This window comes from Kogia breviceps, chromosome 16 (genome assembly GCF_026419965.1).
Source record: "Kogia breviceps isolate mKogBre1 chromosome 16, mKogBre1 haplotype 1, whole genome shotgun sequence".
NCBI lineage: Eukaryota > Metazoa > Chordata > Mammalia > Artiodactyla > Physeteridae > Kogia > Kogia breviceps.
In genome coordinates, this window is record NC_081325.1 from 17,234,109 (window position 1) to 17,259,367 (window position 25,259).

A 25,259-nucleotide genomic window follows, 5' to 3' on the forward strand; every position below is an offset into this window, starting at 1 on the left:
TGTGGCACTAATATCAACAGTTAAATTCCTACTTTCCAGTAGTTTGTACAAGATAAAGGCAGAATGCAATAACATGTCAAATAACTGCACAGTTGCTAATGAGCCAAGGTGGTGTTCTGGCTGAACTGAATGGTTGTGGTTTTGAACTGCTGGTACAAGCTCCAAGTATGACTCGAAGGCCAAATCAGCTCTGGGAAGGGTTTAGGAGTCCCAGGGTATAGTGTGAGAGTTTGGATTGGATGAAAGTCAAACATATAGATGTTGAGGGCAGGGTCTCAACATGGAAGGCCGAGGAGGCCAGACTGTTTGGCAATTTGGCCGTGTGTAGTCAGGCAACGGGAAGGGCCAGCTGGCTTCGGTGAGCCTCGCAAGGCAAGCTGCCTTTGTGGAGTCCTTGAAAATAGAGTGTGCAGCAGTAAAGTGTGATAGAGTTCAGGGGCGAGTGCTGTCGGGGCAACTCCGAGGGATGATTCGTAGTCCTGGTTGCACCCTGAATTTGATTGCCTTTAATGTTGCTTCAGAGGAATGGACTGCTGGCTGGGGTTGATCTCTGTTTTTGCTACTTGGAGATTTTTAATTGTAATTGTTTTTGTGGAAAAGACTGTTTACGGTGATGCTTTGAACCTACACACCTTTTTTCATCTCTATCTCTGTAACTTCTGGTGACAGTCTGCTTTAAGTGCTTTATTACATATGTTCTAGACTTTCTTCCTTCTCTTTTATTTCACAGCTTTGGTGGTGGGGGAGGGAGCCCCTGGTCTATACATGGAAAGGAAGATAATAGACAGTATGTTGCTAAACATGATTATCTTGGATTGTTCAATTTGCCTTTGATCTCCAGGAGTCTGCAAGATGCTAGATGTTTTATTAATTGTTCATTTAAATTGGGGGGTAAATGTAATACCTCATTAAACAGAGAAGCAAGGAAAGCCTTATTTTCCTTTCCTTCAGCCTGTCAGAGCACAAAAAAGGAACAAATCACAGCTGCTTAGGTTGGATTTAAGAGTCTTATTTATCAAAATGGCAAAAGACTGTGGCTTCCATGAGGCTCTGAGTCCTTGCTGTGTGGGCGTTGGCTTTGTTGGTACGTCTGTCACTTTCTCCTCTGATGCCTCTGATGGGTAGGTCTGGGTGTGGAGGCCCCATGTAGGATATACTGCCTGCCTTAATTAAAAAAAAAATCAAATAAAATACTACCAGCTTCTTACATGTGTGTTGTGCTTCAGCATTTACAAAGCATCATTATATATAATATCTCAGAGACCCTTCAAGTGGAGGAAACTTCTCGGTGCTCCTGGGGAGTATTAATACACATTCATATATATGTGGGATGTATGCGTACATCTCTATAGCATTTGCACGATGGTTTGTAATTTACAAAACACTTTTACAAATATATCCTCTCAAGGAGAGGAAACTACTTAGTGTCCCTGCTCCTTTGGGTACAAATAAATATTAAATTGGGCTTAATAGCACTGGGATTGCTTCTTCTGTTAAATTAGATCCTTTACTTAAAACTTGGACACCAGCAGACTTGTAGTTTCACTGTGGAGCACTGATTTGTGCCAGGAAAGATGGTGGGGTTTTTTGCTCTTACAAGACAACTCATCAGCTCTTTCGATGTTTTTCCTTGATGTGTTGATGATTTCTTGCAGCTGGGAGAATAGAAAGTAAAGCAGTAGCTCTTTAGCAAGCTGTCATTGCTGTGCCTGGATTTCCTGCTCAAATATTTTTCTTCTTTTCCATTTTTAAAGCCACAGGCAAATGACCATCCATTTCAGATATCAGTGAATGCTCGGTGAGTCAGATGCCTGGTGGAGGAATGTGCCCACCATAGGGTCTCTTACACCTACAGGCACCATTTTTTTTTAAATTAATTATTTGGCTGCACTGGGTCTTAGGTGCAGCATGCAGGATATGTTAGTTGTGGCATGAAGGCTCTAGTTCCCTGACCAGGGGTCGAACCCAGGCCCCCCTGCATTGGGAACGTGAAGTCTTAACCTCTGGACCACCAGGGGAGTCCCATGGGCTCCATTTTTGAATTCAGTTATATTTTAGGAATATCTTTTCCTGGCATCTTTCTTTTTTTGTGTGTGTGTGTGTGTGTGTGTGTGTGTGTGTGTGTGTTTGTGGTACGCGGGCCTCTCACTGTTTGTGGCCTCTCCCATTGTGGAGCACAGGCTTCAGATGCGCAGGCTCAGTGGCCATGGCTCATGGGCCCACCTGCTCCGCGGCATGTGGGATCTTCCCGGACCGGGGCACGAACCCGTGTCCCCTGCATTGGCAGGCGGACTCTCAACCACTGCGCCAAGGAAGCCCCTGGCATTTCTTTTTTCTCTCACCATGGTTTGATAGAAATTGAGAGCATCATTGTATGTGGATCTGGTCACATTCCTTGTCCCCCTCTGCTGGTTATTGCGGGTGCCGACCCTGCACCAGACTGTTTTTTTGTCTTTTTCCTTCCTGACACCTGCTCTACATTCAGAGGCTAATTCAATCTGTATGTCATTGAATCTATGATAATATTTATTCAGTGAAATGAAAATTATTTCAAATATGTACCTCTCAGAGTCTTATATCACCTGTTCTACTCCTAAAATAAATGACTAATTTTAAGGAAATCTGATGCCCAACCCCAAACACCTTAAATTATACTGTGGATACTTTTGAAGCAAAATGCCTTCTGATAGCCCCTTTTCCTTCTTCCTTTTAGTAATGAAGCTCTGTGAGTTTTAGCCAGGCACATGGCCTCCAGCTCTAAACTACAGTTCCCAGCCTCCTTTGCAGCTGTGTATGGCCATGTGACTGAATTTGGGCCAATAGGATGTGAGTGGGAGTGATGTATGCAACTTCCGGGTTTCTACTAAATGATGTTTGCTCTGGCTTCTCTCCCTTTTCTCTTCCCACCACCTGGGAAAAGTTAAAGAATGGACAACCTTGCAAACCACATGCTGTGGGCTACGGAGTTGCCCCATGTCCCCTCTTCACTTCCCCCAGACCACTCACCTGTGGACTGCAGTGTTTGGCAGAGCAGCTTGCTCTATTCTTTAACTAATAAAAATGTTAAAATTGAGCACTCATGTTAGAGAATACAATAAATTTCACTGAAAGCTCTGTATGTGAAGGTAGGAGTTATCATGACTAGTGATTGTAACTGGTCCCCTGCCTTCATTCTCTCCTCCAGTTCTCCAAATGGCTCTCAAAGACAGGCCAGTCTGCTGCTAAAAATCTTAAAATCTTCTGCTGGCTCCCAAGGTACCTAAAATCCCAAGCCCTTAGCATAGAATAGAGACAATATCAGAATTTGTTTGGGCTGAAAACAATAGAATCCCTGACTAAAAATAATGTAAACATCAAGGCTTTGGTTTTTTCTTATAATGGGGAATCTGAAGGAAGGTATTTCCAGCATTGGTTTAGAAGGTGAATAATGTCAGGTCTCTGCTTGCCTTTGCTTCAGTTCTCTTGGCTTTCCCTCATAGTTATATGATGGCTGCAGTGGCTCCAGGCTTCACATCCTCTTACCCATCTAAATGCAGGAAGGGAAATGGCACTCACTCTTTTTATCAGGGAGGAAAATCTTTTCCAGAACCCCGTGGCAAACTTCCATCATTGCTCTTTGGCCAGACTTAGTCATATGACTATGCCATAACTGCAAGTTGGCTGGGAAAGTGAGAGTCTATTGTGGAAGGGAAACTCTACTTATGATACACAGGGGAGCAGACATGGCTGTAAGGCAGGCAGTTGAGTGTGTGCTCCATGAGCCTCACGTACTTCCCTGAAGCAAAAAATATGACTGTAAGTTGAAATATAAAAAATTTATCTCCTGTGACCATAGGCCCGTTACAAACATTTCTTTTGAATTGTTATTGTTATGAGTTATTGGTTAGAACACAACTGACAGTACACAGTTTGGTAAATAATGAAATAAATCATATTTTACTGAAAATATATTTCTTAATGTTATTAAAACGTGTAGCGCAAGAATATTATTGCTAAATGGGATAGGGTTTAGCTTCAGTTGCATTCTAATTTTCATGTGTGTGGGTGGAGGTGTTTGGTAATCTCGCTCACAAAAATAAGTTGATGGAAACAGAAGGCATTTTATAACTGCAAGATTGATCGGATCTTTTGGACTCCTTCTGAGTTATATGCTGAAAGGCACATGGTGATCTATAATAAAAATTAAATGTAAGGTTTGGGATGAGTGAGAGGCATTACTTTCTCTTGTAAAGGAGGAGAAGGAGACATGGGAAAGGGGACCCTCATAATAGCTCTGCCAAAGGGCATGTTCAGCAGATTAGTTGTAGGAGAGGAAAGCTGAGAGCTAAAAATTGATTCCCTCAAAACCATCCAGGCACAGTGTTCCTCTTGGAGGGTCTTCGGAGACCCCCAGTGATACATGTACCCCAGTTTAAAGACCGTTGTGAGTATCAAATGAGATAATGTACACGAAAGCCTTTAGTGTGTGTAAAGAACGTTACAAGGGACATTAATAATAATTGCAGGCTTTGTTTTTCCAAAATTCTGATGACAGCCCACGAGGGCTCTAAGGACTTCAGGTTCCAAGTCCTGAAAGCGGCCCACTAACAGACAAGGCAGCTCCCCCTGGACTCGCTGCGAATATCCATCCTCCCAATATAAAAGAAAGTTGATGGGAGAGAGTGAGAGGTGACCTTTTCTGGGGAGTGTTGAGCCAGCCTGGAGAAGGAGGGGGTAGTTGGGGCAGGTGCATGGGAGAGGGTGTCCTCCTGTATCCTGGCTGGATGTCTGCTCTTCCACAGTGTTTGCTGATCAGGTCTGGTCTGTGTGAACAGAGGGAGGAGCCCTGGGGGGAGCCCCTGTTACTCCCTTGAGGTCCCCATTTTAGAACAAATAGAAGGCGTAATCTGCCCAGGTGCTTGGGCCCAGAAGGCCAGACAGCACTGGGGTCTGTACGCTTGCCAGGCTGCAGAGTGGGCCAAAGGGACATACATGCCTGATGGTATGAAGTCACCAGTTAGGGGCAGCCAGGCCACAGGGTCACCGTCTGGTTGAGGGAGGCACCTAGGGATGTGTTTGTTCTCTGCCAGCAGGGCTTGGGGACCACACGTTAGATTGGTGATAATGACCAAAAAAAGGGGTGTGGTGACCTCAGCACTGCTACCCTGATATTGCTGAGCTTGGAAAGGTCCTTTGTCTTTCCTACCTTTCTCCCTGCTCCGATACTGATCTCTGGTGGCCTCGGCCTGCAGTGGCTTGAAGCAGAATTTCGGTTCCCCGGGCAGAGACTGAAGTCAGGTGGCAGCAGTGAGAGCGTTGAATCCTAGCCACTGGTCCACCAGGGACCGGTGGCCAGTGACAAGGCCCTGGCCCATCAGCTTTGGAGAAATAAATTCCCACAAAGAGATGGAAATTAGTGAAACAAGTAAAGTGTTTATTAGGAGGAGAAAGAGTACGTGTGAATGGGCACACACGCGCGGGCTCAGAGAGACAGTCTCGCCCTCATGGTAGTTTGAATCACTTATCTGGGGCATTTCTTCTGCGTTTCCTTTGGCCAATCATCTTGCTTGGCCTGCCTCTGAGTCCGTGTTTGGTTATCTCCGGGTCCTCCCACGTGTGTGTGCATCTGTTAGCCAAGATGGATTTCAGCGAAGAGGCCTATGGGTAGGTTGGCATCACTCCTTTTTTGACCTCCCAGGAACCTTTCTGCGTATGTGTAGTCAGGCAGGTCTCCTGGAGGGTGAGAAATGTGCGGTCTCCATCTCTCTTCTGGGCAGGGCTCAGCTCCTCCGGCTCCTGCTGTCTCGGAGTATCTGTCCACAAGCGACAAACCCCAGCTGCTCAGCCTGGAGCCCATCTATCTCCTGCCTCAGTACCAGAAGAGCAGGCCCAGGAAAAGGGGATGGGAAAGCGGGCCAGGCTCATGCCTCTATCCACTGCATGCAGTACCGCTCGGGTGCTATCAGCTTGTGACAGCACCGCGTTCACTGACACCGCCTTGGCAGCTTGAAATCCACCTGGTGGGGCTATTGACAGCACAAGAGTCGGCAGAAGCTACAAATCCGTGCTTCCCCTCCCGTCCAAGCTGAGAAGGGCGTTAGGGTGTCTCACCTCTCCCAGCACACCACTGACTCTTGTTCCCTGGAGCCAGGAGGCGAGCTTGGGGTGCAGGGGAAGGACGTGAGTCAAATACGAGACCGAGATTTACAAATGGACAAGGCTAAGGCTTGGGTAACCAAGGTGAGACTGTGTTAATAATTAAGTGATTGAAAAGGTGTTAAATGGGATTAAAATGTCCTTCAGAGGAGCCTACTACCCAGCAGAATAGTAGAGTTTGGCAAAGCATAATGGTGTATTAGAAAAATAATCTGTCTCACTTCTATTTATTTATTTATTTTTCTTTTTCCGCGGTACGCGGGCCTCTCACTGTTGTGGCCTCTCCCGTTGCGGAGCACAGGCTCCGGACGCGCAGGCTCAGCGGCCATGGCTCACGGGCCCAGCAGCTCCGCGGCATGTGGGATCTTCCCGGACCGGGGCACGAACCCGCGTCCCCTGCATCGGCAGGCGGACTCTCAACCACTGCGCCACCAGGGAAGCCCCCCCCCCAACGTTTGTTTGTTTGTTTATTTATTTAACAAACACTTATGGAATGCCTACTATGCTTATATCATTGTGCTAGATCCTCCCAAAGACACGGTCCATATTAATACAATTCCTAATGACTTTCTTCATGCTTGCTTCAGAGACTACATCTGGGACTGAATAGCAGCACATAGCCATAGGGCTGCGGCATGGCCACCCCTGCTCTACACTCTGGTCTCTTCCAGAGGTGAACACAGCAGTCACTATCTTGATAAGGTGTGTAGATTAGTAATCACCATTCTGTTACTTTTGAAACTTCAGTTATTTCCCCTGGAGGGATGCACCAGTCCTGGAAATACTGCAATACCAGGTCGATGCGTGGAGTGGACGAGGCAAGCACCCACTCCAACTCCTTGCTCCCCAAATCCGTTTAATACGTTGTTCTCGGTAGAGAACGTATCAGATGTTAAACTGATAAGAACGGATACTACACTTGATCTTAGCCAAAAGTCCGAGAAGCGATACGTCTGTATTTTATAATGGGACTTCCCTGATCAAATTACCCACCTCCACACAACTAAAGATATTGAAAGGGGCCCATTTTAATTCAGAGTTGCCGAGCACGATAAAGGGTTGGGGTTTTAGAGAATCGTTCCCTGACATGAGCCAGCTGGGCTCAGGCCTTTTCCTTCCCTTGGATTTTGCCACTGTGGCCTCTGGACCACAGAGCAGCGCTGATGGGGTCGGAGACCTTGTCTTGCCTCCAGCCGGGGGTGGACTCCCGCCTTGGCCGGGCTGTTTCTGGCTCTGGAAGCAGATTCTGCGGAAGTGTCAGGATCACCCTCCCTCCAGTACTTAGGCCTTTTCTAAGGAAGAGCAGCTGTGCAGAGAATTCATTCTTTTGCAGAGCAGAATCCTTTAATGAGACAAATTGTTTTTATAATAGGACTTTCACAGGGAAAGAAAAAAACCCTGTCGCATAAAAGCAAATGGATTCTCTCCTCAGAACGCACATCCTCTGCCCAGCAGGTACTGAATTGCAGATGGTGTTTTCACGCTCCCAACTGGGTATTTAATGAAGAAGGAAGAGGGTCCTACTCCCCTCTCCTCTCCCCACCTCCAACACTGGCGATGCACTTTCTCTGTTCATTGAGGTTCACTCTGAGGGGGAGAAGCCTACTTTAAACAAAGGCGAGAGATTTGGGATTTAGATGGAATTTAAATCAAGAAAAAAAAAAAGGGGGAAGCTGCACAGTTGTTTCCAGGCTGACAGTATTTTATGAACCAAGTCTATCGTCCATAAGCTTCCCATTCCAAGTGATTTCAGGAACACAGAGAAGGCTTCTGTACCAGTTAGGACTGTGTTTGGCTGAAGAGTAGTTTAACAAAACTGGGATCAGTTTTTTCTCATGTAACGGAAGAGTTGTGCGGATTATCCAGGGCTGGCGTAGCTACAGTGCACCGAGGTCTCCTCTAGCTTCCAGCTCCTTCCTTATCCTGGAGCACCTCTGCTTGGCTTGGCAGGATGGCTGCCTTTCCTTCCATCATTGCCCCTGAGTTGCAGGCAGGAAGAAGGGCACTAGGCAAAGTGCAGATGCGATGGGCCACCATCTAGGATTCGCGACCCTTGCTTTTTACCCAAAAGACCTGAAAACTTTTGTCCACACAAAAACCCGCACAGAGAGTTTTATGGCAGCTTTGTTCCTAATTGCCAGTTGGAAGCAACCAAGATGTCCTTCCCTAAGTGAATGGATAAACTTTGGTACATCCAGTTAATGGAATATTCTTCAGCTCTAAAAAGAAAAGAACTCTCAAGCCGTGAAAAGACTTCCATGTAAGGAGGGACCTTACATGCATATGACTAAGTGAAAGAAGCCAATCTGAAAAGGCTGCCTACTGTATGATTCCAACTCTGTGACATTCTGGAAAAGGCAAAACTATGAAGACAGTAAAAGGGTCAGTGATTGCCAGGGGATAGAGGGGAAGGAGGGATGAACAGGCAGAGCACAGAGGATTTTGAGGGAAGTGAAACTACTCTGTCTGATACTATAATGGTGGATACATCTAATTATATATTTGTCAAAATCCATAGAATGTACAACACCAAGAATGAATTCTAATGTAAGCTATAGACTTTGGGTGATAACGGTGTGTCAGTGTATGTTCATCAACTGTGACAAACGTACCCCTCTAGGGCAGGGGTGTTAATAGTAGGGAGGGTGTTCACGTGTGAGGGTAGGGCGCTTACAGGAACTCTGTTGCTTTCTGCTCAACTTTGCTGTGAACCTAAAATTTCTCTCTCTCAAAAAAAAATCTGTTAAAATAAAAAAGTGGGGGCTTCCCTGGTGGCGCAGTGGTTGAGAGTCCGCCTGCCGATGCAGGGGACGCGGGTTCGTGCCCCGGTCCGGGAGGATCCCACGTGCCGCGGAGCGGCTGGGCCCGTGAGCCATGGCCGCTGCGCCTGCGCGTCCGGAGCCTGTGCTCCGCAACTGCAGAGGCCACAACAGTGAGAGGCCCGCGTACAGAAAAAAGAAAAAAAAAAAAAAAAAATTGATGGGCCAGTTGAGTCTGTCCTTTTCCATCAATAAAATAATAGCTTCCCTTGAAATCCCACACAAGTAGACTTCTGCTTATACCTCACTGGCCAAAAATGGGTCCCATGACTACCCCAGGCTGCAAGGGAGTGACTATTGTATTTATTTTTTATTTTTTGGAGGTACTTTCCCCCCAGTTTTATTGAGATGTAATTGATATACAGCTCTGTATAAGTTTAAGGTGTACAGCATAATGGTTGGACGTACATATATTGTGAAATGATTACCGTGATAGGTTTAGTTAATTTAACATCTATCTCTCATTCAGGTACAAAAAAAAAAAATCAATTTTCATCCCCTTGTGATAAGAACTTTCAGGATTTACTCTTGGCAACTTTCAATTATACTATGTAGCAGAGTTCACTACAGTCATCATGTTGTACGTTACCTTCCCAGCACTGATTCATCTTGTAACTGGAAGTTTGTACCTTTGGATCACCTTCATCCAGTTGCCCCGTCCTTCGCTTCCCACTCTGGTAACCACAAATCTGATCTCTATTTTTGCGAGTTAAAAAATTTGTTTTGTTTTTTGTTTTTATGAGTGAGATCATACAGTATTTGTCTGTCTCTATCTGACTTACTTCACGTAGCACAATGCCCTAAAGTTCCATTCCTGTTGTTGCACATGCTGGATAGTATTCTGTTATACACACCACGTCTTCTCTACCCATCCCTCTGTTGATGGACACTTAGGTTATTTCCATGTCTTGACTATTGTAAATAATGCTACCATGAAAATGGGGGTGCAGGTATCTCTGTGACATAGTGATTTCATTTCCTTTGCATATGTACCTGGAGGTAGAGTTGCTGGATCATATCGTACGTAGTTCTAACATTTTAAGGAATCTCCACGCTGCTTTCCACAGTGGCTGTACCGATTTACAGCCCTACAGGCAGCGCATTGGAGTTCCCTCTTCTCTGTATCCTCACCAGCATTTGCCGTCTCTTGTCTTCTTGCTAATAGCCATTCTAACAGTCGTGCTGGAATATCTCATTGTTTTGATTTGTGTCTCCCTAATGATTAGTGATATTGAGCACCTTTTCCTGTACCTGTTGGCCATTTGTATATCCTCTTTGAAAAAGTGTCAGGTTCTTTGGCCATTTTTAATTGAATTTTTTGTTTTTAAATTGAGCCGTATGAGTTCTTTATATATTTTGGGTATTAAGCCCTTATCAGATACGTGATTTGCAAATATTTTCTCCAATTCTGTAGGTTGTCACTGGACCTTGGCTCTGTCACTGGCTCTAATCAGGCTGATGCTACAGTGACCCTGAAGACACTAATTTGATGGGACAGGGGTGGAAGAATTAAAAAAAAAATTAGTATCAGGCATGATTTTAGCCAGACTTTTTGCAAAGATATCACTTTTTTCCATGTAATATAAAAACGGGCTCTGCTTAATTCATCTCTCTTCGTTCTTTCATCATACATTTTTCCTTACGTTTAAATCTTTCATCCTGGCCTCCCACTCCATTTGCTCTAAATATCCTCTTCGGTTATTTCTGGTTCAGCTGTTTAGAACATGCTGATTTACGGTGCTTTGCTGGAGATCTGCGGTGGGGGAGTGAGCTGCCCAGAGCAGTGGAAGACATTTGCAATTCAGCAGAATGGTCTTAACTACGGTGCCATCTTTATGCTGTCTAGAGGTGATGTGATGCAGGAAGGGATCTCAGACAGTGTAATTAAACGAACAGACAAAAATCCAGACAGGCAGTGTGCTTGCTTTGAAGACCCTATATTTGTTATATAAAAATCAAACACGCACATTCCCAACTTGACTGTACTTAGCTAGGGAAACACTGGACACACTCTGATGACTTGAGGGACCTCTGTGACAAGCTTAGACTGTGCAAATGGCCCTCATCCAAGGGTGGAATCCACATGTGGAGCCAGGGGACCCATCTGCCTGCATGTTCCAGGCGCCTCATCCTCGTTGCTTCATTTCTTCCGATGACCCCTGGGCTCAACTACATCCAGCCTCTACCCCACTCCCTCCTTCCAGAGGTAACATTATAATTTCACAAAGAGAGCAAATTAATATTAATTTTGTTTTGGAAATCTCATGACATTCTTTGACCTCGCTGAAAATGTCACAGATCTGACTTTTGTCAACCGTCTGATGTTCATACCTTATTATTCCTTTCGGTGCCTGGTTGTCCTTCTTTTTTTTTTTTTTTTGCGGTACGCGGGCCTCTCACTGTTGTGGCCTCTCCCGTTGCGGAGCACAGGCTCCGGACGCGCAGGCCCAGCGGCCATGGCTCACGGGCTTAGTTGCTCCGCGGCATGTGGGATCTTCCTGGACCAGGGCACGAACCGGTGTCTCCCGCATCGGCAGGCGGACTCCCAACCACTGCGCCACCAGGGAAGCCCGGTTGTCCTTATTTTTGATAAGAATTTTTAAACCCCTGTCCTTCGTGTCCTCCATGGGGAAATGAGGAGATGTAAATTTTCCTCTTAAATCAAAGAGGTGCCAAGTGCTTTAACGGTACTGAAGTCACAGGATTGAGTCAGGGTGTCCCAGGAGCACTGCATACCCACCAAGGCTTCCCTCCCGTCTCTGGGACCACAGCAGTCAGGACCTCTTGGGGAGCTTTTGATTTCTTCCTTCTTTCTTGCTCCTTTTCTTTTTGAAGATTTTTTTTTTTGATGTGGACCATTTTTTTTTAAGTCTTTATTGAATTTGTAACAATATTGCTTCTGTTTTTTGTTTTTTTTGTCTGTGCTGGGTCTTCACTGCTGCGGCGTGCGGGTGCTACTCTTCATTGTGGTGCACGGGCTCTAGGTGCACGGGCTTCAGTAGTTGCAGTGCGTGAGCTCAGCAGTTGAGGCTCACGGGCTTTGTTGCTCCGCGGCATGTGGGATCTTCCTGGACCAGGGGTCGAACCTGTGTCCCCTGCATTGGCAGGTGGATTCATTTTTTTTTTTTTAACATCTTTATTTGAGTATAACTGTTTTACAATAGTGTGTTAGTTTCTCCTGTACAACAAAGTGAATCAGTTATACATATACATATGTTCCCATAACTCTTCCCTCTTGTGTCACCCTCCCTCCCACCCTCCCTATCCCACCCCTCTAGGTGGTCACAAAGCACAGAGGTGAACTCTCTGTGCTATGCGGCTGCTTCCCACTAGCTATCTAATTTACATTTGGTAGTGTGTATATGTCCCTGCCACTCTCTCACATCGTCACAGCTTACCCTTCCCCCTCCCCATATCCTCAAGTCCATGCTCTAGTAGGTCTGTGTTTTATTCCCATCCTACCACTAATCTCTTCATGACATTTTTTTTTTTTTTTAGATTCCATATATATGTGTTAGCATATGGTATTTGTTTTTATCCTTCTGACTTACTTCACTCTGTATGACAGATTCCAGGTCTATCCACCTCATTACAAATAACTCAGTTTCATTTCTTTTTATGGCTGAGTAATATTCCATTGTATATATGTGCCACATCTTCTTTATCCATTCATCTGTTGATGGACACTTAGGTTGCTTCCATGTCCTGGCTATCGTAAATAGAGCTGCAATAAACATTTTGGTACATGACTCTTTTTGAATTATGGTTTTCTCAGGGTATATGCCCAGTAGTGGGATTGCTGGGTCATATGGTAGTTCTATTTGTAGTTTTTTAAGGAACCTCCATACTGTTCTCCATAGTGGCTGTATCATTTTACATTCCCACCAACAGTGCAAGAGTGTTCCCTTTTCTCCACACCCTCTCCAGCATTTATTGTTTCTAGAGTTTTTGATGATGGCCAATCTGGCCGGTGTGAGATGATATCTCATTGTAGTTTTGATTTGCATTTCTCTAATGATTAATGATGTTGAGCATTCTTTCATGTGTTTGTTGGCTATCTGTATATCTTCTTTGGAGAAATGTCTATTTAGTTCTTCTGCCCATTTTTGGATTGGGTTGTTTGTTTTTTTGTTATTGAGCTGCATGAGTTGCTTATAAATTTTGGAGATTAATCCTTTGTCAGTTGCTTCATTTGCAAATATTTTCCCCCATTCTGAGGGTTGTCTTTTGGTCTTGTTGATGGTTTCCTTTGCTGTGCAAAAGCTTTTAAGTTTCATTAGATCCCATTTGTTTATTTTTGTTTTTATTTCCATTTCCCTAGGAGATGGGTCAAAAAGGATCTTGCTGTGATTGATGTCATAGAGTGTTCTGCCTATGTTTTCCTCTAAGAGTTTGATAGTGTCTGGCCTTACATTTAGGTCTTTAACCCATTTTGAGTTTATTTTTGTGTATGGTGTTAGGGAGTGTTCTAATTTCATACTTCTACAGGTAGCTGTCCAGTTTTCCCAGCACCACTTATTGAAGAGGCTGTCTTTTCTCCAATGTATATTCTTGCATCCTTTATCAAAGATAAGGTGACCATATGTGTGTGGGTTTATCTCTGGGCTTTCTATCCTGTTCCATTGATCTATATTTCTGTTTTTGTGCCAGTACCATACTGTCTTGATTACTGTGACCTTGTAGTATAGTCTGAAGTCAGGGAGCCTGATTCCTCCAGCTCCATTTTTCGTTCTCAAGATTGCTTTGGCTATTCGGGGTCTTTTGTGTTTCCATACAAATTGTGAAATTCTTTGTTCTAGTTCTGTGAAAAATGCCAGTGGTAGTTTGATAGGGATTGCATTGAATCTGTAGATTGCTTTGGGTAATAGAGTCATTTTCACTATGTTGATTCTTCCAATCCAAGAACATGGTATATTTCTCTACCTATTTGTATCATCTTTAATTTCTTTCATCAGTGTCTTATAGTTTTCTGCATACAAGTCTTTTGTCTCCTTAGGTTGGCAGGTGGATTCTTAACCCCCGCACCACCAGGAAAGTTCTTGCTTCTGTTTTATGTTTTGGTTTTTTTTGGCTGCGAGGCATGTGGGATCTTAGTTCCCTGACCAGGGATCGAACCCGCACCCCCTGCATTGGAAGGCGAAGTCTAACCACTGTACCTCCAGGGAAGTCCCCTCTTGCTCCTTTTCTTACCCTCTAGATATTTTCCTTTCTTCTTTCCTTTTGCTCCAAACATCAAAGTGGTGGGAAGAATTCAGCCCTTGGTTGGAGGTAGAGGGAAGGCAGAGGCTTATCCTCTTGCCCAGGTCCCCCTGTTTGCAGAGTGAAGAAGCTGGTCCCCTGTCAAACTACAAGTGCAACAAAGACACTTCAGGTGGATCTCTGTGACCCTAGGTGTGCTGACTGGTCATGGATGGACCTGCCATTTTGCATATTTGACTTTCGTAGAACCACATCTTTCATATGTTATATATGGATACTGCTGGCTACCTTCCAAAGGCAGTCAGACTCTTAACCAGGCAAACTCCTGCTTCCATATGATCCAAGCAGGACCTTCCCTATTTAAAAGGAGACAGTTTTTGCTATCGTTGATCTTGATAATGACCATAATTAAGCCGTAGGCATAGAATTTTAATAGAATGTGCTTATAACTTCTGAAACTTGAATTTAGTCCCAAACAGCTATGTGCTACACCTGCCAGATTTTGACCATCAGATTTATTAAGGTGTGGGTCTGAGAAGAACAGTCTTGTGAATTGTGCTTACAATTACATATGCAAAGAAGTAAATACAATACATTAATATTTTCTTAACAAAACCATAAATGATGATAAAATGATAATAAAATGTTATACTAGATGTTGCTGGTTTAATTATTCCTGTTTGGGGGGAGCTCTTCTTAAGAAACGTTTCTGCTCAGAAGGACGTTCTCACATTTTATTCTTAAAATTTTACTCCTCTTCAAAACCCAGCTCATTTGTCATTTGCTTTCACCGGAGTGATTCCTCAATTCTCTACAAGAAAACAGTGCCCATAACACTTGTCACACACCACACTCTTCCTTCTAGATATTTGTGTGTGGTTTTACTTTACCTGCTGTGTTGTAAACTCCTCAGGGGAGAGGTCCTGTTATATACGACTTACATGTTCTGATACAACCTAACAATACTCAATATATGTATTTAAAAGAAAGAACGAATATGTGATGAGTGTCTACTGTCTGCTAGTTGTGTGATCATGATCATTTCTTTTTTAAAATTAATTTTTATTGGAGTAGAGTTGATTTACAATGTTGTGCTAGTTTCAGGGGTACAGCAAAGTGAATCAGTTATACATATACACATATCCACTCTCTTTTAGACTCTTTTCCCATCTAGGTCATTACAGAGTATTGAGTAGAGTTCCCTGTGCTCTACAGTAGGTCCTTATTCGTTATCTATTTTATATATAGTAGTGTGTATATGTCAATCCTTATCTCCCAAGCTATCCCTCCCCCTTCCTTCCCCCTTGGTAACCATAGTTTGTTTTTGACATCTGATTTCTCATCCTCTCTTTGTTTCCTCATGTGTATAATGGTTAAGACTACAACCTCACACATTTAAGATGAAATGTGATCATGTGTACAAACTACTTAGCACAAGGCCTGGCATACTGAATTCTCATAAATGTCAGCTCTTTATTTTATCATTATTAACATGGAATGTAGTTTTCAGTAGGTACCTTGAAGCAGGGTGGTTTCTTTGCTGACTAAGGACATAGGGGTAAAGGAAGGGTAGGTAGGAGCAACAGTATTTCATAAAAGCAAAGTAACAGGGCTTCCCCGGTGGCGCAGTGGTGGAGAGCCCGCCTGCCGATGCGGGGGACGCGGGTTCGCGCCCCGGTCCGGGAGGGTCCCACGTGCCGCGGAGCGGCTGGGCCCGTGAGCCGTGGCCGCTGCGCCTGCGCGTCCGGAGCCTGTGCTCCGCATCGCGAGAGGCCCGCGTACCGAAAAAAAAAAAAAAAAGCAAAGTAACAGCAATAAAGCTAGAGTGGTTTCAACTGGTAAAACGATGCTCAGTTCCATATGCAATAATGGGCAGGTTTCCAGAAGGACCTGATGTACTCTCAAGCAAGCATTCAGCACATAAAAAAACAACTCAACCTCATCATAAATTTGATCTACAGCCAAGAAATTATGTCCGTTATCAAGTGAATGCATATTGTGCTGCTCTGCCTCCGATGCAGGTGCTACTTTGGGTAGCCTGCTCTTTTAAAAGGACTCTCCAAGAAAGGTTAATTTCATGCCTTATTTCTCTTTGCATTCATTTTCCTAGAGCTACAGAGACCCCCACCATCGTTCTACCCTAAGGCCAACAGCTGAGGTAGGTTTGGCCAATATCTATTGAAAATGATGTTGAGGCGATTTCTTTCACTAGAGATTCTTTTTTCAAAATGAGAGCTCATTTCAGCATTTCTTCCCTTCACGTTCTCCAACTTCTCCAATTTCACCAAAGCTATTCCGTATCCCTCTTTTCTGGCATCACTCATCTTCCCAGACCCGCAGAAGCATTCACCTCCTCCACAAAGCTTTTCCTGGTTCCCCAGAAATAGTTCACTGTCTCTCTCCACCCCGCCCCCACCTCTGGACAACACAGGATGGTTCTTATTTGTATCGTTGCCATGACCGTATTGTAGGGCAAGTGGATGTGTAAAGGCTTGTTTCTGTTGGTTGACTAGGACCCACTCAAGGTTTGGATCTATCTCTGGTCTTTTTTTTTTTTTTTTTTTTTTGCGGTACGCGGGCCTCTCACTGCCGTGGCCTCTCCCGTTGCGGAGCACAGGCTCCAGACGCGCAGGCTCAGCGGCCACGGCTCACGGGCCCAGCCGCTCCGCGGCACGTGGGATCTTCCCGGACCGGGGCACGAACCCGCGTCCCCTGCATCGGCAGGCGGACTCTCAACCACTGCGCCACCAGGGAAGCCCTCTGGTCATTTTTGTGTCTTGATATTGTAACCGGAAGGTTTGGGGACAGAGGAATGGGCAGCTGTGGGGCCTTCTGTGACACTGCCTGGGGCACAGTGCCTGTCAGACTCAGGTCCAGAGTTCGGCTCCACTGGCCATGGCCATCACCGTGGACCAGCCCCAAGAAGTCTGGTGGGATCGAAGCACAGTGAGTGAGGCAGAGAGGGGATGGGAGATGAGGTTGGATAGAGATGGAGGGGTTGGATCATGCAAGGGTTTTTGGCCTGGGGACAGGCAATTGGACTTTTTGTTCCAAAGGCAATGGGAAGCTGCTGTGAGCTTTAAGAGGGGATGGTGACACGATCCAATGCAGAGATTCCATCACCTGCTCCTCTTTTTTTTCCCCCCTCCTGGGTTATGGACACACTGCTGGCTCCTGCAGTGTCTGTCTTGTTGCAAGGAGAATTTTCACTGTATGCTTTTGAACAGCCTCAAAGCCATAGATGTGCTGAGAGGAAAGACCGGAGCTCTGAGCACAGAGAGGTAGCAGCATCCTTGAAACAGGCCAGCTGCCCTACCCCTACCCCCGTTATCCTCTGGCCTCATGCTGTGGGTTCTTGCACTGCATTTTTCTGCAGCCTGACGTTGGAGAGTCTGCTGGTTTTCCATTTGATTTTAAAAATAAGTAAATAATCGCAGTCAATACATGGATATGGTGAAAATGCAAAGGAAGCGACAGAATTTGGGCGCCGCAGCTCCAGGGAGCACTCGCAGCTCTGAGAGATTCTTGGAGCCTAGCCGCTTCTGAAGGGACCCATTGCTGTTTTATGTTGTATGTGTGGCTTTGGAGGTCCAGGAGGCCAGCCCCGAGGGACATTTTGGAAAGTGGTAATGGAAATGATTTTCAGTCCAAGGCAAAGAAGCAGGTCAGGTACCTAAACTCCCTGCCGTACCTTAAAAGGCTCTAATTCTATCCTGACAAACAGTAAAGAGAGCAAATAAGTACGTTCATGCCATTTCAATGTTCTTCTTCAAACATGTGGATTTAAGCCAGTTTGGTTTGGAATCCATTTAGTTTGTGATTTTGCCAAGAGTTTTGTGGGTGTAAAGTTTAAAAATAGCTATGTACACATAGGATGTCTGTGGGGAAAAGTGGGTAAATTCTAGGTTGGGAAAAGGTTCTGTGAGCAAGTGCCCTCAATGTTTAGTTCCAAATGTTTGCAAAGACAAACATTTTGGAGATCAGAGCAACAGTCCTGTTTCACCCTTGGTCCAAACCAGGTTGCATCTGCATCCAAATGTGGGAGGGGATAGGTGACTCAGAAATACATAATGGGGGGAATTAAAGACCCAGAACAAAGAATGAAAGTTTAAAAAGAGGTGAGGGAGGAAACAGGGAGAAAAGTTCCATATAAACAGGCTAGTAAAGTCAGGATTTTTCAGACTGGAAGCATGGAGGCAGACGGAATTAGAACCAAAACATGCAGTAAGTGGTTGAGGTTAGGGTAATTGCAGCCTTGCTCGGTCACGGCCTCATGCGTTTTCCTCCCTGCGCACAATTTGCCCCCTCTCAACCCTCCAGGACTGTGGATTGATTAATCATGACGTGAACAGCCTGATCAGGGTCAGGGGCCTTGACTTGGGAATGTGAAGACGGGGATTTATCATGAAAGGAGCACCAGCCAGGCCAGCCACATACAAATACGTCTCTCACGCCCTCACCCCTTCCAATCTTATTTATCGAGGCACTGCTTCGACTAAAGACTCGTTGATGATTTGCCTGGGTGGATAAATCCCGTATCTAAACAGCTACAGGGCTAAGTATCACGTGATCCGTCCTGAGTCAGGGACGACCTAGAACCAGCACATCACAGCAGTGGGAAGGCGGCTCTGGCTTCCCGGAGGAGGTGTTTGCACTGGCCTTTGGAGGACGGTGGGAGTTTGATGGGTAGAGAGTTGGAGAGAAATAACCTGAGCTTTGGCACGTGGGTGGGAAAGCACCAGGTGTGGTTAGTGAAGCGTCGAATAGTTAAGTGCTAAGATGGAAGAGGTGGCGGGGACCACGGTGAAGGCCTGAGAGTGTGTCTGGGCTGAGGGCACTTTTGCGTGGTTGGCAGGAGGGAACCCTGGGAGGGTTTGGAGCAGGAGGATATGCGCAAAGCACGTTAACAGTTGGCAGGCGTGTGCAGATGGACAGGAGTGCACAGATGTTGGGGCCACGGAGACTGGTGGGGAGCGTATGGCCATAGCCCAGGTGAGGATAACACAGTACACAAAGACACTGGAGAGTGGGCAACCAAATCAAGGGTGCAAAAGTATTTCTTCGTTTTCTTTTGAATCCGGCCAATTCTGACTCGAAACCATCCTCCTGTGTGTCCCTGGGAAATTCCATTGAGTTATAATTGAGGGCTGCTCTTCCTTGGAATAGGGACATATCAGAGTCTTGGAGGATAATATGACAGGTGAAATGGAGAAGAGGCCTCTGGTCTCTTGTGGTCCATGAAGCCAGTTTCTGTACCTTGAAGACAAATACACAGGTGAAGTGAGCATCTGGATGCCCTCACTTTACAGATGAGGAACCTGAGCCACAGAAGATTACAGAACTGTCTGAAGTTTCACAGCTAGGAAGCAAGGGGCTGGGATTAGAAGACCTGGCTCCAACTTTTTTAAGGCTGAATAGTATTCCACTGTGTATGTGTATGTATGTGTGTGTATATATATATATATATATATATCACATCTTCTTTATCCATTCATCTGTTGATGGACATTTGCTTCCAAGGTTGCTTCCATACCTTGGCAACTGTAAATAATGCTGTTATGAACTTTGGGGTGCATGTATCTTTTCGAATTATTTTCTTTGGATATATACCCAGGAGTGGAACTGCTGGGTCGTAGGGTAGTTCTACTTTTAGATTTTTGAGAAACCTCCATACTGTTCTCCATAGTGGCTGCACCAATTTACCTTCCCACCAACAGTGCAGGAGGGTTCCCTTTTCTCCACGTCTTTGCCAACACTTGTTGTTTGTAGACTTTTGGATGGTGGCCATTCTGACAGGTGTGAGGTGATACAGTGGTTTTGGTTTGCGTTTCCCTGAGGATTAGCGACGTTGAGCATCGTTTCACGTGCCTGTTGACCATCTGCATTTCCTTTTGGAAAAATGTTTGACACGCTTCTTTACAATGTTTTTCTCTGCATTGTTTTACACGGTCAAGGGATATATTTACATATATATGTATGTATGTAAATGTTATGTATGTATACATGTGTTCATGCATTACGTATGTGTATGTATATATACACACCTACACATACATACATTCAGGTCGTTCCTCAATGGTTTGTAATTATAAAATGCACGGTGAGAAACACATGCATGTCTTTATCTCTGTTTTGGGTAATTTCCTTGGGAGAGACTCCTGGAAATTGAATTACAAGCCAGGAGCATTTTTACAGCTACTGACATATCTATTGCCACACTTTTTTCCAAGAACATTGTGCCAGTTACTGCGAAAAGCCTTGTGTAAACATAAACTGTGTACTAATTTTAAAACTTTTGCTCATTTGAAAGGTGGAAATGACCTCTCGTGTGCCAGGCTTTGCCTCTTGATCTCATTTATTCCTCAGAATGACCCTATGATGAAGGCCTTGTTCCTTAAAATATTACTAATCTTGCTGACTGAGGTTTTTGGCGCCCTCTTGAATTTTGCCTCTGAAGTGAGTGTGTCCCTCACCTACCCTAGACCCAGCTCTGATTCACTCCACTTTGCAAATGAGGGAACCGGGGGTGAGAAATGAAGTTTATTGATTAGGGTCACAAGGCCAGTAAGTGTCAGTGATGACATTCAGATCTGGGTACGTGTGACTCCAAAACCCTGTTTCTTTCTACTAAGCTGTCTTGGTGCTTCAGTCTGGGTTTTTGAATGTGAATAATGAGGAGAGAGAAGAAACCCTTAGACAGAACTGAGGAATCTTGGAGAAGGAGCTGGTCCTTTCCGGCGTGTAAGGGTGTGGTGGTACTTTAATGTGGATCACGTTGATTTGGGGACACAGGGAAACCAGACCCGTCCACTGTGGGGTGAGTAGCAGGAGGTTGAAGATTCAGGTCTGCCCCGCAGGAAGGGGTGTGACCGAGTGTGAGAGAGGGCCAGGGCACCCCTCGCTGGAAGCTCTAGTGCTTATCTAATCTGAGCGCAAAGGCCGGGTTAGACCCAGAATGGGGCTGTGACCAGGCAGAGTTCCTGGGGATGGTCACAGTCACACGTGGTTGGGTCTCCGTTCTGAGCCTGCTGTCTGGCGCCCGGCCGTGCTCCCCTCCACAGTGGCGTCCAATGCACGGTGTCCAGCTGGGCCACAGCTGGACCAGGAAATACTCCTGGAAGCCCGGGCTGGGCTGTGAGTTCTGACACCGACCAAAGGAGAGAAGGAGTCACTGCAGGTCTGCAGAGCCAGCTCGGGGTGAAACACAGGCCCGGACTGCCAGGACCTTTCTGGCCAAGCAGAGTGGTAGAGCCACTGACCTGGGCTGGTGGACTTACATTGGGCACCACAGGCTCGTTTTTTGCAGGAAGTGGGACTAAGTCTCAGCATGTCCCCCGGATGAGTCGTCTCCCTGCTGCGCACACCAGTTTCCTCTGTTGTGGCCGGTTGCATTTTCAGTCTTCTGACCACTTCCAAGGGCAGAGGATCTGGCAGTAGGTCTGTTCTACTCATCAGTCTGTTCCTGCTTCTGACCTCGTTGGAATCCCTCACATCTTACGCGGTCGGGAGGGGGCCTGAGCGGGTAATGGAGGGTTCAGGCCCTGGCTGCAGAGGAGGCAAGGTTAGCTTCTGGGAGTGAGTGCACAGTTTAGGGAGCATTTGGGAAGGTGGAACAAGTCTGGCCTAATTGAAGCCTGTAAGAGTGGAGTGAAAGTCGGCCAAGTAGCCATGGATGGATAGGCCACAGTGTGGTCTGGCAGTTACGGGGCAGAAATAGCAAAAGTGCAGGATGGCTCGGCCTGGGGGCCTGGCAGATGGGGCAACAGACAGAGGGAGAGGTGCAGATGCTACAAAGGCAGCAATGAGAGACGGTCAGCCCTGGGCTCCAGGTGGGGTGGGAAGGCCTGGAAACCAGGCGAGAGGAGGGGAGAGTAGACGGGGTGGGGGTGGGGGAGATGGCCGAGAGGAGGCGGTTTTGTAGGCTTGAGGGGTCGGGTGGGGGGCTGAGGGGACAGGGTGTGTTTAGGGAGGGGCAGCTCGGAGCTTGGGATCTGGGAAAAGGAGCAGCGTTTAGTGGTAACAAGCACCAGGGTCTGGTTTCGTGGGCAGTGGCTTGAAATGGAGGAAAGAGACAAGCCGGGGAGGTGGAGGGTGTGATGATGGAAAGATGACTTCCTATCGGGTGGAATTCTGTCCAGAGAGACGACTGAGAGGTGATGGTGGAATTGCTCATTAAAAAAAAAAAAAAATTATTTATTTATTTTTATTTTTGGCTGTGTTGGGTCTTGGTTGCTGAGAATTGCTGATTTTAAAGAGTGCACTGAAGCTAAACCCTGTCTGTCCTCCCCGCACCAGGGAGCCTGTGAAGGAGACTGGCGCCTGCCGGAGCCCGAGGGGAGAGAAAGAGCATCAGCCTCTATGAAATGTTGGCTGCATTACAGGCAGTATCGGGACTTTTGCGCAAATTATGTAACTTAGTTCTCATAGTGACCCTCCAGGGTAGGTATTGTCCATAGTTTACAGATGATGAAACTGAGGTGCAGCGAAGTGAAATCACTTGCCCTGGGTTCACAGAGTGAGTGGTGGAGTCAGAATGGGAAGCCAGGTTTAGCTGATGCCACAATCGAGACTCTGTTTATGTAACTGTGCTCGCTCCTTTAGGAGGATTAGAAAATCTGCAGGTAAGGGTTTCCCTGGTGGCGCAGTGGTTAAGAATCCACCTGCCAATGCAGGGGACACGGGTTCGAGCCCTGTTCTGGGAAGATCCCACATGCCGCGGAGCAACTAAGCCCGTGCGCCACAACTACTGAGCCTGCGCTCTAGAGCCTGCAGGCCACAACAAGAGAAGCCACCGCAATGAGAAGCCCGCGCACCAGAATGAAGAGTAGCCCCCGCTCGCTGCAACTAGAGAAAGCCCGCGCGCTGCAACAGACCCAATGCAGCCCAAAATAAAATAAATTAATTTAAAAAAACCATTCACTTTATAGCAGTACACCATATATACTCAATAAATATTTGTTAATGAATATTATTTTTTTAAAAATAGAAAATCTTCAAAAAAATAATCTGCAGGTAAGAGGTAACTAGTCATGGTGGGAGTAGTTCGTTCATTCCCTGAGGATAAGATGGTGTCTCTCCTATTCAGTCCCAGGTCCCCTTGGCTGACATGAAGCTGTTCTGTGAGGTTTGCTTGTCAACTAAGTTGACTTAGTGATCAAACAGTGCAGTACTCTGTGCATTCTGGATTTGAAAAGTTTTTGTTTATTCATTATATCAAATTTACCAGCCTATGAGGGGAAATTAAGACTTTACGTAGTTTTTATATGTTGTACAATAATATTTCTTCAAATAAATCTCTCCTATAAATTAAAAAAAAAGCCACAAACAGCCCACTGCCTGACACATAGTGGGGCTCAGTAAATTCTTGTTGAATGAATAAGTAAATCCACTCAGATCACTGAAAAAGGAGGTACAGGGAACTGAATTCCTATCAGTTTTCAGGAGTCTAAGCGGAGGGTGGGCTGAGGGGATTTATAACTTACCTGGAAGGCCTTCAAAGTGCTAGAAGCCTTTGTAACCAGTGGAGGTAGTGGGGAGGGGTGTTAGACAATTAGAGTTGACTTTGGAACTGCAGGATGTGGATGAGGATGCAGGGGGGCTCCAGGCGATGTGGGCTTTCTATCCACAAGGCTAGAACCGTGGGTAGGAGCCTGCCGTCTCCCGGGAGGATCTGGGCCTCACCACTTGCCCTCTGCTTGCCGACCTTTACAGATCTGGTCTCAAGAGACTGGAGGAAGCCAGCTTCCAGGCTTTCTGCCCAGAGGCGAATTTTCCTCTTCCCACAGTACAGCTGGAGATGTCCAGGGAGGCTCATCCAAAGCAGGAGGCTGTGTCCACTCCTCCAGGTCTTGTAAATTCCACCCTTCAAGCAGGAACGCTACCCACTTGGTCCAAAACAACCCTACAGAGAAAATCCCTTATGAAAATGCTCTTCAGAGAAAATGATTTTACTTATTTTTATTTATTTTACTTATTTTATATTGGAGTATAGCTGATTAACAATGTTCTGTTAGTTTCAGGTGTACGACAGAGTGATTCAGTTATACATATACATGTATCTATTCTTTTTCAAGTTCTTTTCCCATTTAGGTTATTACAGAATATTGAGCAGAGTTCCCTGTGCTATACAGTAGGTCCTTGTTGGTTATCTGTTTAAAATATAGCCGTGTGTCCATGTGCATCCCAAACTCCCAGTCTATCCGTCCCCTCAACCCTTTCCCCCTGGCAACCATAAGTTCATTCTCTAAGTCTGTGAGGAGAAAGTGATTTTAGGCATCTTTGCTAAGAAAAACTTGGTTTCTGTTGAGAAATAGCATTGAGGCAACTTAAATTACAATGAACTAAGACAATGTCACTAGAGTCTCTAACTGTAAATGAGAAGCACCAGTAAGCTTCTCATGTTTCCCTTTTTGCTTTGGCTTCTAGGAAATTCACCTGCAGCAGTTTTTCTTTATGGTTGGACTATTCCTAGACTCGTTTTCCTTAGCCCTTGCATCGTCTTATAGAACTGTAATTTCAGTTGCTTCAGTACCTTGTGGAAATAAAACAATTAAATGCAGAATAATACATGGAAGTGAAGTGCCTCCCTGTGTTCGGGGTGGAGTCTTCTGCAAAGAAAGGGGCAGTCGTTGGCCCTCCTGGGCACGATGGCCACTAGGTGGCACCAAAGCCCTCCCGCAGCCATGCGTAGCTAGGCGATTTGGCCTGAAAGCGTCTCTGTATAAGCATTTCTGGCCATTTCTTGGACTGTGCTAGCCACGTTGAGAGCTGCTCCTGTCCAGAATGCACTAGGTTTAGTTCGAGGGTCTGGGCAAAGCAGACCTAAGGGAGTCTGGCTGGCTTCTTTCAGGTGTTCAACCTATGAGATGAAATAAGGTGGGGCAGCTCTAGACTAGGCCAGCTGGGGGCTGTGCCTCCTCCATGGGAGCAGCTCCATTTTCTACACCATCCAAGGCAGTGGGAGGTGGGGCCCTCGTCACAAATGGAGAGTTTAGGGGCTGTGATATAGAGGCACAGGGAAGGGGCTTTTCAGCACCCCCAAGTGTTCTGGTGAGACCTCTGTCTGACGTGAACATACGGCACGTAACTGGGCAACAGTCATCACAC

General features: G+C 45.8%; 1 protein-coding gene and 1 non-coding gene across 3 annotated transcripts in view; both read right to left on the minus strand.

The window, feature by feature from the left end:
- The window catches only part of FAM124A (family with sequence similarity 124 member A), a 180,560-nt gene that overhangs the window by 45,274 nt on the left and 110,027 nt on the right, over nt 1-25,259 (minus strand). Inside the window, exon 4 of one of the 2 annotated variants that reach the window (XM_067016811.1) lies at nt 23,451-24,054. The exons of the other annotated variant lie outside the window; for it this stretch is intronic. Within the exon in view, the coding sequence (XP_066872912.1) occupies nt 24,031-24,054 (24 nt within the window). The 3' untranslated portion in view covers nt 23,451-24,030. Of the gene's footprint in view, nt 1-23,450; nt 24,055-25,259 lie in introns of those variants that run through there. 2 annotated transcript variants of the gene reach the window in all.
- On the minus strand, nt 6,895-7,084 carry LOC131743610 (U2 spliceosomal RNA). Its single transcript, XR_009331878.1, has one exon. It is a non-coding gene; the product is annotated as a U2 spliceosomal RNA (small nuclear RNA).